The sequence below is a fragment of the Myotis daubentonii genome, chromosome 2 (assembly GCF_963259705.1).
Source record: "Myotis daubentonii chromosome 2, mMyoDau2.1, whole genome shotgun sequence".
Lineage (NCBI taxonomy): Eukaryota > Metazoa > Chordata > Mammalia > Chiroptera > Vespertilionidae > Myotis > Myotis daubentonii.
In genome coordinates this window covers 31,649,835-31,662,917 of record NC_081841.1, presented here as the reverse complement: position 1 = coordinate 31,662,917, position 13,083 = coordinate 31,649,835, and the positions used below count along the sequence as shown (strand labels likewise).

The following is a 13,083-nucleotide window of genomic DNA, read 5'->3' as shown; positions in this document are numbered from 1 at the left end:
CTTTTGAGCTTCTAGAAAGCAGTAACCTTGTCATTCAATTTTTTCAAAGTTATATCTACAATAGTGCTCTACACGTAGTCAGTGCTTAAAATCTGTCTTCATTGAAACTAAACTGAGATGGAATTTGAGCAAGGCCTTGGGGTATTAATAAAATATTAAGAGATCTGTGTTCAAGTCCAGTCTGTCTGGAATTCCTTTGGAATTGCTGAAAGGCTTTTGACTAGACTTATAGTCCAAGGAAATATAGCAAGATTAAAAAAATCAATCATCTAAAGCATACATACAATGTATTTCCCCCCTAAAGAAAATTACACTTAGATAAGAAGTTATTACTCAATGCTTAATTTATTTATCTGAAACCCCTCCCCCCAAAGTTTTTTTGTTGAAGCTGTTATTGTTTTTATTTTTTGGTGCATGTTTTGCTTTTTACCTTGATAATTTTTTTTTTTTCTGAGTTGAAGTGAGGCAAAGGTGTACTACATTTGGAATAGTTATTTAGCTAGTTGAGAGGTCTAAGAAAGACCTTGGTGCTGATAATAGTAATTCATGCAAGAATGTTCTAAGTGCTTTTGCTGTTTTGAACCATTTCAACCTTTTAAATATAATCAACATTATTTATGAACATATTTTGTGAGTGTATGTAGAATTCTGAAGTTTTATAGCTATGAGCAATACACTGAATTTTTAAAAACTTTCATTCTGGGGTTTTTATGCTTAATGTTAACACAACACTGTACTTTTATAACAATTTTTTTCAATTAATATTGACAATCCAAACCTGAAGATAACTTATATTCAAATAGGTCATGATAAGAGTAAATATTAAACAAGTTTAACATTACATTACTTTGAAGGGACATGTCATAAGCAAGTAACTTGGCATGTTTGAATATAAAAATGTCTTTGATGGCATTAACCAGAAACCATGGTGGCATTTCTTACTTGTGCTCATCTTTACTTTTTATTGCTTTAGAATCACAAAGTTTTTAACATACATTAATTTCATCATTTCATTAATGACTTTGCAGTATATTCTGATTTAAAATCCTATATAATATAAGCCTAATATGCTAAGTGTCCAGTCATCTGGTCGTCTGTTCAACCAAAGTGTAATATGCCAATGGTATGCTAAGGCTGCTCAACCGCTAGCTATGATGTGCACTGATCACCAGAGGGCAGACAGTCGACTGGTCAACCAGTTGCCATGAATGTGTACTGACCACCAGGGGGCAGACACTCCGACTGGTAGGTTAGCTTGTTGCTGGGGTCTGGCCAATCAGGACTGAGCGAGACAGTCCGGACACAACCTGGAGCCCTCCTGTGGCCCCTTCCTGGCTGGCCAACCTCCCGCATCCCTCCCTGGCCCTGATCATGCACCGGTGGTGTCCCTGGGCTTGCCCTGCACCCTCTCGCAATCTGAGACCCCTCGGGGGATGACAGAGAGCTGGTTTTGGCCCAATCCTGCAGGCCAGTCCGAGGGACCCCACTGGTGGATGAATTCATGCATTGGGCCTCTAATATTATGATATGGATGGAGGGAGAGTTGCTGCCAGAGAAAATGGAGAAGGAGAAGTGAGAGGTAGGAAAAAGCAAGGCATAAATTCTTCTGGGTAATCCTAATTTAACTGGATTTACTAGTCAAATTGATAATGAACAAAAATAAAACCACAGCTATTAGAAGAACAACTGGAAACAATTGACTGACTCGGTTTTATTTTCCCAGGGACCCAAATTAAATAGTTAACCATGCAAACTTAATCACTGCATAGGTCCAGGTCAGTGCTGTCAAACACCGGGAGAGTCTCACATTCCATAAGGAACTTTCAGAGACAGTATCACCCATTCAGCTCTCTTTTAACCATATTTCTTAGTGGCAAGTGCAAAATGTGAGCAGCAGCGGTAAACATGGCCCATCTACTTCATTTTCATTTGGCATGTTTATCATCAGATAAACTCAGGCTGCTATGAAATAAATAATTTTTATATTTCTTCACAAAATATCTTGGGAGGAGAGATAATTTTCTGAAGCTAAAAACTCAGCCTTTATTCTGTCAGGCAAAGTAATTATGGAAGCAAAACAAATCCACATTGTCTAATTAGGTCATTAAAAAGCATAAATGCGTCATGGAAGCTTTTCTCCTTGCCTAAGACATCAAGTAAGACAATGAAAACAGTCTGGTAATATAGAAAGGTTTAGAATTTGTTTCTTTTCAAAATAATAGGTCCTTTCATCTTTCTATTTCCCTAAGACGAAGACAGTTAATTTACAGACAAAATCTGTAATTAGTTCAGGGTTTAGTCTGATTATATTTCAAAATATTTAACCAAACACAGGAAGATAGAGAAAAGAAGAAATACATAGAAAAATTATCAAAGGAAGTGAATAAAATCAGGAGAGTGAGTTGCTGATCAAAATGTGTTTGGCAGAGACAAGATGCATATAAAATCTGCATTCATAAAAACACAGCCAACTTGGGATACCAGAAAGCTCTGAGAAGGAATACACTGGCCTCTGCTTTTGGGATTTGAAACCAGATTTTAATTATAGCTAACTTAAGTAAAAACAAATGGCATGATTATTTTGCCTCTTCCTCTATTTCTTCTTCTTTTTTTTTTTTTTTTGAGTTTTAGAAATCTCATGGCTCAAAGTGTTAAGAAATAAAATGCAAAAAAGAAACAGAAAAGAAAATAACCTACCTGTGATCCTCTTGGCCCTCGTTTGTGGTCCCATTCTGAATGCCCCATGAGCTGTAAGATAATATAATAATTACAGCAAATTAAATGATACTTATTTTACATGGCAAATATTTTTACTCTTTCTTTAAAGAATAGGCTTTTGAAATGTATGTTTTAATAGTAATGTATTAAATAGTCATCATGAATAAATGAACATACATGAAGTAATAAATTTCTGGTTTAATAGGTAATATTTCAACTGCTAGTAGTTATGAAGATATTTTAATATCACTGTGTGACAAAAAGAGTTTGCTAATGGACAGTTTTACAGTTCATTGTAAGAAAAACCCTGAACAGACATTAAACCATGTTAAGCTTTATTTACATACTAGAGGCCTGGTGCATGAAATCTGTGCAAGAGTCCAGTACACTTACTACTCATGAATACTCCTGCCACTAATAATCTAGCTCATTAATAAGGTATACTATACATCATGTTTATAATCATTATCATCTCCATATAACAGCATGACTTCAGTAGATGTAATGACAAAGAAACTATTAACAAAGCCACAAAAAATAATATACCTTAGAACATTATTAAAAAATGTTTGATAACCATATACAAAAAATGGTAAAGAAGTCTGAATTCTATAAAAATTTCAAGTGTTCAGTTGTACACAAAGAAATTTACAGGTTTAACTCAATTTCAATCAAAAGCTAATTGTACTTTTCAAGAAAATTGAAAACACACACCCAATAAGCTTATTTTACCTGAGAGAATAAACTTAAAGGGATCAGAAAAATATTAGAAAAGCTAAAAGTGACATAGTGGTCATTAAAATATATTATAATATTTAAATGGATTATGGGATAGTGATTTAAGATTCGAAATATAAATGAATGAGATGTATTCAGCTCCTTATTTTTGAAATGAACTCAAGTATATGTAGCAAAAAAAATATGAAAAAGGAAATTAAAAAATAAATGGGTATTTGATGAGTTATTCAACAAATGAAAGCATAATAATAGATTCTTTGGACTGAACCTTATAAAATATAAACAAATATAAATTCTAGACAGATAAAAATATTTAAATTCTAAAAAGATGAAACCATCAGTATAAAATAGAATAAAATCCAGGCATATACTATCTTGGAATGTAGAAAGATTTTCTAATTTATTAAAAAACACACACAAAGGTTCAATAGATCCACTATATAAAATCTTCAAATGTTATCAGTATCAGAAATACCACATTGATGAAAGATCTGCAGTAAATGAATAATGTATTCCAATATATTAAGAGTTCTAAAAAATTCAAATAAATATAATACTAGTAGATAACTGGGGTAATTTATAGATAGGGACAATTAACAGGATGAATATCAATAGTCAGTAGACTCATGCTAAAAGTGTAATTTTACTGGAAGTGAAAAAATTCCATATAAATATAGACTCATTAGCACCATCACTTACTACAAGATAAATCTGTTAATTAACAAACCAGGACTTATGAAATAAACCTCCAAAAATTTACTCTCTAAATCTGACTTTTTCCTTTGAAGCATAAGACAGTAAAATTGGCCGAAATTTATCTATCAGAGATAATTATTTTCCCAGAATTATGTAAGAGGCAAATGGGAGAAATTTAGGGTAAAGGAAATCTATTCTATTACTAGAGGCCCGATGCACAAAATTTGTGCAAGAGTAGGCCTTCCTTCCCCCGGCTGCACATATCTATGCACATTGAAAGCAAATTAATAAGAAGGTGGTTGGGGGGATGGGACTGGGCAAGACAGGCCAGACATACCTGGAGCCAACCTCCTGCGGTCCCTCCCTGGCCTGTTGCACCTGGGGCAGGGCCACAGCTCGAAGGGCATCTGGTGAGTAAGTGGGATCCCTCCAGCAGGTGGGGCCCCTCAGCCTGGTGGAATCATGGGGTCCTGAGAGGAATCAGGCTCCCTCTTCTCTGTTTCTGGGGTGCATCACCCAAGAACTACCACTGCCAAGTCACGGCACTGCGTTGAGCATCTGCCCCCTGGTGGTCATTGTGCATCATACCTACCAGCCGGTTGGATGGTAGGACAGTTGCTTAGTCTTTTATATATATAAATATTTTAATATCATTAATACTAGAGGCCTGGTGCATGAAATTCGTGCATGGGCGGGGGGTGGGGGGTGGGCCTGTGTGTGTCCCTCAGCCCAGCCTGCATCCCCTCCAATCTGGGACCCCTCTCTCACAATCCAGGACTGCTGGCTCCCAACCTCACGCCTGCCTGCCTGCCTGATTGCTCCTAACTGCTTTTGCCTGCCAGCCTGATCACCCCCTAACCATTCCCCTGAAGCCTGATCAACGCCTAACTGCTCCCCTGCCAGCCCGATTGCCCCTAACTGCCCTCCCCTGCCAGCCTGTTCACCCCCAACTGCCCACCCCTGCTGGCCCAGTTGCCCCCAACTGCCCTCCCTTGCCAGCGTGGTCACCCCTAACATCCCTCCCCTGCTGGCCCAATTTCCCCTTACTGCCCTCCCCTGCTGGCCTGGTCCCCCCCCAACTGCACTCCCCTGCAGGCCTGGTCCCTCCCAACTGCCCTCCCCTGCTGGCCTGATCACCCACAACTGCTCTCCCCTCCCAGCCATCTTGTGTGTTGGAGTGATGGTCAATTTGCATATTACCTCTTTACTACATAGGCTATAAATCTGTGCAAGTATAGGCCTTCCTTCCCTTGGCTGCCTAGCACCTGCTTCCCTCTGGCACCCGTTACCTGGGCTTCCCTCGCAGCCCTGGCTTTATCAGGAAGGTAGTCCAAAAGGAAATCTGGCCTAATTAGCATATTATGCTTTTATTATTAAAGATATTTTAATGATCTGAGTTGACCAAGCATGCGGTAATATTTTTAAATGTATACTGTTACTACTTTCTTCAAAGTAATGCAAAGTTATAAAAATCTGTATGCTAAGTAAAATATAATCTATAAAGGAATGAACTCAGATGATAAATGAGATACTGGAACGTTCTTATTTAACAGAAATCAATAGGGTATTTTTCCCTTTGCACTTGAGGAAATCACACAAGGGCTTTAACATTTAAACTCTATTTTGAATTAAAATAATCGAAGCTGAAAATCAGTATTAATTATTTCAGTTGGTGTATGTGGTTTGTTATATTATTTTCTATATTTTTTTTAAAAATGCAAAGAAAGAGGTGGTGCTGTGGGCTGGATAGGATATCGGGCCTTCATACCTCTCCATACCTGGCACAGATGGGATGCTGGGTGCAGAGTGGGGAAGTGAGGATTCGCTTCATATTAGCACATGATAGCATATGAATATTTATCCTATTTACATATGGAATTTATTTTGCTGTCATAAGAACACTGTTCTCAGAGCATGGACCAAAGACTAAAATAGGCAGAATGTTTTCAGTATTCCTTAAAAAACTATTCATAAACTAATACAAAATAATATTAAATGTAAAAATATGTATACTTTTGATTAAATGAAGAAAGTGTTTAAGGTGGTGAATTCTATGTTATGTATATTTTGCCACAATAAAAAAAAAAAAAAACACACAAAAGCTGTACCAAAAAGTAAACCCCCACTGTGTGGTTAAACTGCCTGACTTACTTAATATTATAGATTAAATTGAAATTAAGCATTTGGGAACTGGTACATATTTCTGTTAAAGCAGAACCACAGGGCTAGTGTTTTAGGAAGTACAAAGATGCTTCTCTATCCCCACTCCCTTGACTAATGATTAAGACAAATGAAATTAATTGGTCAGTTATAATAAACAGTAAAGAGGAGAGCTTGCACAATGAAGTCAATGAATTTCAGAATTAAGCGCAAACTGATGTTGATGTTATATCAATGAGAAAGTCAAAACATCCTGTGAATCAAGCAGGTAGGATTAGTATTAAATTGCAGATGACCAAAGTAGTCACCTGACATTATCATGGGATTAGATAAAAGACATAAATGGGTCATGGACAATGAGGAACTGAAGTTGAAATTGTGGAATTATTATTTTCTTTTAGCAATTGAGTTCATCTGGGCTAAGCTTTCAAGATCAATGAGTAGCAGTATGATATCTAGGCAATTCTGGGAAAAGAGACAAAGTTTATTAACATGACACAATACTGTTTCTGGAGGAGGAATACCAATGATTTTAAGATTAGTTATAGAAAGGTGCTAGAAATGTAAAAACAGGGGAGGGTAGTGACACAGACTAGAAAAATTATTAAAAAAGAGAAAACTGAAATATATTCTGGTTGATAAAAAGTATATGGCTGCTTAATTCAGTAAGGAAAAAAAGTTTGTCTCTCACCATCTATAAAAGATATTCTCATAGCTATTTAACTATGATTACTCCTCTGGGTAACAACATTTTAATAAGCATCTTACCAGAAGGTTTGGGATATACAGGTCACCAAGGTTATGCCTATATATGGCAAAAAAAAATCTTTCCATCTGAGGAAGAAATTCTCTGGAAAAAAAACAACAACAAAAAAACCCCCACTATCTTTCCTCCTTTCCTCATCCCCCATTAATATCAGGATAGGCAAAAGGAAGACCCTTATAATTATTCATAGGAAACAAGTATACTTCCTTGAAAAGAAATATAATCTGTTATATAAAGCATTTTGAAAATCCTAACTTCCTTGACACTGTCATTTTTATCCTTATGGAATAAATTCTTCTCTCCCTCACTTTTATTTTTAATAATAAATTTCTACATCACAGCCTTCAGCTAAGAGTATGTTACACAGTACTGAGTGCCAAGGAAAACAAAACTGCTGCCAGACGCAAAATTTAAAAAGTTCACAAGAGAAGCAAAGGAGAAGGCAGCACGGAAACAAACGGTTCCATCCAAGCAGAGATATTTTTAATAATAGCATGAGAAATGAAGATAATTGAAAGTATATTTCTGTAGGTAAAATATTTACCTTCCTTGTTTATATAGTTTTCCCTCTGCTATTTTCTCCTATTTTTTTAGTATATATTATTTAAAAATGTCTCTTTAGGGGCATCTTAGAAGAATAAATTTACCCTTGCTATTATCGAAGAGATGAAAGCTGCAGGAGAACTATGACTAGTAAAAAATTATTCTTTGCATGCACTTAAAAAAGCAAAAGGTTTGATATGAAAAGGGATAACTCTTGTTCTCCCATTATTCTCAGGAAAACGATTCTCCTATTTCACTAGTGGAAAATTACTAAAACATCTTTTTGAAAAATGTATAAAAATACATATAAAGATATAACATTTCTCACACAACTCCCTCTCTTTATTTCATCCAATAATCACTAAATAAACATTTATCGTATGACTACTATGTTCAAGAAACTGTTCTAGGCACAACCTACGCCTATCAGTGAACAAACTAAGAGCCATCTCTATTCTGCTGGCACTGAGAATTCTAGTGAAGGAAGATCAAACACAAAGAAACAAACATATAATGTACCAGGTGATGATAAACCTGTAAAGAAGCTTGGAGTAGGGTAATGGCAGGTAAGGGCTAGGAACAGAACTAATTTATATAAGTATATCAGGGTAGTCCTTTCTGAAAGAGTGGTATTTTAGCCAGATATTATATAAAGGGAGAGTGCCAGACACACAGATATCTGGAGAACAGATAGGCCAGGCTGAGCAAACAGAAGATGCAAAGGCTGTGCAATGGGAGTAGGAATGGTACATCTGACTTATTTTAAGCCAAAATTTTAAAATGGGTTGGGTCTTTTTAGCCATAGGTATATTATTATATATTTTGTAATTATTCCCTTTCACTGGTATAAAATTGTCCAAAAGTTAACCAGTAGCTCCACTAATTAAAGATTACACTTTCTAGAGATAAACTAATGGACCAGGGATTCTCCCTTTCTCAAACTCTTGCTCAATTTCATTCAATACAACGAGAATTTGTGGAGCACGGACCACATCCTTATACTAGTCTTAGTTCATAGCACAATTTCGCTGGCCCTTTACATGTGTTTTGTTTTCAAACTCATAAAATGCATCAGAGCAGAGGCTCGCTGTTAACACCACTTACTATGCTATGCATGGAACTTTCAATTTGATAAGCAAATTACAGCTCCTTTGCCCCTGGCAGCTCCCTTTGGATTCTTCCCTTGGCATAATCTTCGTTTTTTTTAATGAGTTTACTATGTATGTTTTCTCTCTCCAGAATTCCATGTGGAAAGATGGGTTTGGACTGCTCACTTCTCTGCCCACAGGGCTTACTGAATGGCAGTGGCCTGGCCTAGGAAGATTGGTGATTGACAGTTTGGGCCAGCTTAGCTCCTGTCTAGACCTTGCAAGGGAATAGCTCTTAATCCTTGGTGTATTTTTCCTTTTTCCTCTTGTTATCCATGGGACAAGAAGCCCACACTGCATTCATTGCACTCTGCAAAAAATCGATACTGGAAGTCTGCATTAGGCTTAGGCCTTAGGCCAAAGGTGTTAGCAGAATCCCTGAGGCTCCCACACATTGTCATCCACCCCTCCTGGGTTCTACATGGCATTTGGCACCTAGGAAGGCCTAATACAAATGGCACTGAAAAAGACTGAACCTCCTTTATAATGAAATTTATAAACTGGGAGACTCCATCAGCTTCCTTTGAGGAAACCAGATTATCAGCAGCCTCAGTTCTTAGTCACAGCCCACCTTCACCACTCTCACTTCATCACATCACCCCAAACCCCAAATCCATCCCACTCTACAGCGCATCCAGTGATGGGGATGTTACTGAAAATTTCCTAAGGAAACAGGACATGGTTACATTACACAGAATACCATGGAAAGCCACAGAAATATTCATCATCGATCTACGAGGGTATTACAAAGCTTTTTGTTGTTTTGTTTTGTTTTTTGGTGTTTTTGTTTATTCTTTTGGCAGCCGTCACCACCTCTGCCCTTTCCTCTTGGGGTGGGGCAAGGAAGTAAGTCTTTTAGCTTACTGATCCCAGCCTTCAAAGCCTTGATAATCTTTCCCAGAACACAAATATCTTTTTATCATTCTCAGAAAAATTTCGTTTTCTCCCAGTATCCTCATCTTGAATCTTCAGACACATTGGCAGGAAAAGAAGAATTCTTTAGCATTGACTCTCTTAGCAAGCATTGAGAGCCTGAAAACAGTAAAGCACTAAAACACTGAAATTAAAGGGTATATTTTCCTTTCCATCCACTAGGCAGAGAATAAATCCCTGATACTGACGCTTAGGGTTCCAACCCAGCAGCCAGTAAAAAATTTTATAAATATTAGGGAATGAGAAAACTTCAAATAAGAGAGAAATCCAAATATGCTGGACTTTGAAAGGCCAGCCTCTCCAGTGCAAGTGCTGTTTCTATTTCAGATAATGATGTTCCCACATTCCAGTTTAGAATGTTTCCATAATTCTATTTCTGTCCCTGTTATCATAATTACAATCATCACCCTAAACCTATATGTGGCCGCGGATGATACAAAGCTTCAATTATTTTTACTTAAAATATCTTGACTATCTGGGTCACATAGAATTTTTGTACTTTTATTGGTCCTACTGATAATGGGACCACAACAGTCTTGCGTCGAAACACGGTGAGATACTTTATAGAGAAATGGTAATAGAGTCAAATAAGCTTGTGAAACTCTGCATAATATACTTACCCCTTGGATAGTCCCACATATTAGCATTGCTGACATTTGGGGGAGTCCTAAAGCAAAGGAACTTAATTCAACCAAATATTTCCAAAAGCACTTGATCATCCAACACTTTGTTTCAAAAGAGATGAATGGTTTTCCATGGAACACATTTTGAGAAACATTTTTTGTACAGTTTTCTAAATGCTTTTCTTATCCATGATTTTCTTTCATCATTATTGAAAAGATAGAGACATATGATCCTGATTTCATGGATATGAAAATGAATTAAAAGAGGTGAAACTGTAACATAACTAGCCAGGAGTTAAACATGGATTATGCTAAGTGAAATAAGCCAGTCAGAGAAAGACAAGTACCATATTTCACTCATATGTGGAATTTAATATGTACAGTAGGTCCTCGGGTTACGCCGGAGATCCGTTCCTTCGGCGCGACATAACCCGATTTTCGCCATAAGTCGGCACCTACCTACATAAGCACCTATGTCACTCACATGGAGCACATTAACAGCAGTAATGAAGTGAAACAGTAAAAAACATTGAAAAGAAAGATAACAATTCCTGACCTTACTTGTGGCAAATAAATAATAAAAAAGATAAAGCACATATGCACATATGTCGAAATGATGGAACTTTTTTTTTTATAAATAAATGAGAGATGGCGACGTAACCACGAAATGACGTACGTCGAGTCCAACCTAAACCGAGGACTGTGTATAAATAAACTGATGAACAAAATAGAAACAGACTCAGATACAGAGAACAGACTGACAGCTGTCAGAGGAGAAAGGGCAACAATAACTCCAAAACACCAAAATAATAACAATGACAATAATAATAATAATACCAAAACAGACACGTTCAACAGTATGGTGATGGCCAGAGGGAAAGGGGGTGAGGGGGAGGAGGACGAGGGTAAAGGGGGAATAAATGGTGGCAGAAAGTGACTTGACTTTGGGTGGTGAGCACATGATACCGTATGCTGATGATGTGTTATAGAGTTGTACACTTGCAACCTGTATGGTTTTATTAACCAATGTCACCCCAATTAAACTGAATAAAAAACTAGGTCAAATGGCTGCAAATTATATACTTTTTTCCCTACTGTACGACTTTTAACAATAAATAATTATCGAGTCCTAACCAAATCTCACAAAAGTAGATTGGTAAGGAAAAAGAAAAAGACATGAGATTTGGTTTGTGTTCATGGAACTCATGGTGGTTAAATTGATGGATTTATTTCTCAAAAATTCATGTCACTCTCTAGTCTCCACCTCTTTAAAAAAACACTTTGAAATAAAATAAAATGTTAATTTTCCTAAAAATCTTATGTAAATACAAAAAATTAATAACCTTTTGAAATGTTGGCTATGCAATAAACTCAAAATATATAGAACATTATGTCAGATGTATACTTATGTTAAATTTTCTATTAGCACAACTCATAAAACACATTATTCATTCTTGCATTCAACTGCTCAACATTCATACGTACATTATTTTAACAAATATTTATTGGGTACCCACTATATATCTAGCTCTGTGCTCTAGGTAAACATAACAAATGTTGAGCTTGTAAACCCAGAGGCATCACAGGATCCTGAAGTACCTTCTGAGTCATTAATAAAGTGTAGTGTAGTGGTTAAACATGTGGGCTCTAGAGATCAGATTGATTGGTTCAAATTCCATCTTTGACAAGATTTTCAGTCTTAATAGATATAGAACCTTGGACAATTAACTTAATTTATCTTTGCTTTAGCTTCCATAGCTCCAGGATTTAGGCAATATAGCACCTAGTAATGCCTCATTAAATGTTAACTATTATTTCTATCACTGTAATAATTACATAATATCCTCTAGTATTGTTGAATTCTAATTCTTTAAGAAAAGTATAATTCAGATGATATCTTTGGTAACATTTTATTAAGTTAGAATAGAAGAATCCCATTCTTTGACCATGCCAATACACAATTTACAAACTTTTAGAAAATTTTTAAGTAAAACAAAACCATGCATCATTATTCGGAGTAACATGTACTACATGTACATGACCATAAAGTCTACTGAGTCTACAGAGTCATATTCAGATTTATTTTCTGCATAACAATTGGAAAATCCAAATTTTAACATTACTAGGTAACCCTGGTAAAGAGAGGCATGCAAAAATAAGATATCTTCCTGGGGCATAAAAATCAGCAAAAGACAAAGTCAGAAATAAGAGATGTTTGAAAAGATAATCTGAGGGAAAAGCAATGTGAGAGTCTATTCCACATGGAAAAGACTTGCATGTTCAGGTGTGTCATCTATTGGAAACAAAACCAAATTCCAAAGCAATCGATAGGCCTGAAAAAAATAAGCAAATAAACTCAACTACAAAAAAAACCAAAAAACGAAAAAACAACCACCCACAAAATCCATGTAAATGTTTCTAAAATAACCACAATAAAAATGGATAATTACATGATCCTATATAATAAAACGCTAATATGCAAATTGACTGAATGGCTGAACTACTGGTTGCTATGATGCACCCTGACCATCAAGGGGCGGATGCTCAATGCAGGAGCTGCCCCCTGGTGGTCAGTGCACTCCCATAGGGGGAGCACCGCTGAACCAGAAGCCAGGCTCACAGCTGGCGAGTGCAGCGGTGGTGACAGGAGCCTCTCCTGCCTCTGCGGCAGCGCTAAGGATGTCCGTCAGTCAGATATTCCCCAAGGGCTCCTGGACTGCAAGAGGATGCAGGCCTGGCTGAGGGAACCCTCTCCCCC

General features: G+C 36.7%; 1 protein-coding gene across 1 annotated transcript in view; it reads right to left on the bottom strand.

Moving 5' to 3' along the window:
• Window positions 1-13,083, bottom strand: part of PDE3A (phosphodiesterase 3A) — a 250,823-nt gene that overhangs the window by 94,020 nt on the left and 143,720 nt on the right. Inside the window, exon 2 of the mRNA XM_059682336.1 lies at window positions 2,698-2,748. Within this exon, the coding sequence (XP_059538319.1) occupies window positions 2,698-2,748 (51 nt within the window). The remainder of the gene's footprint in view (window positions 1-2,697; window positions 2,749-13,083) is intronic.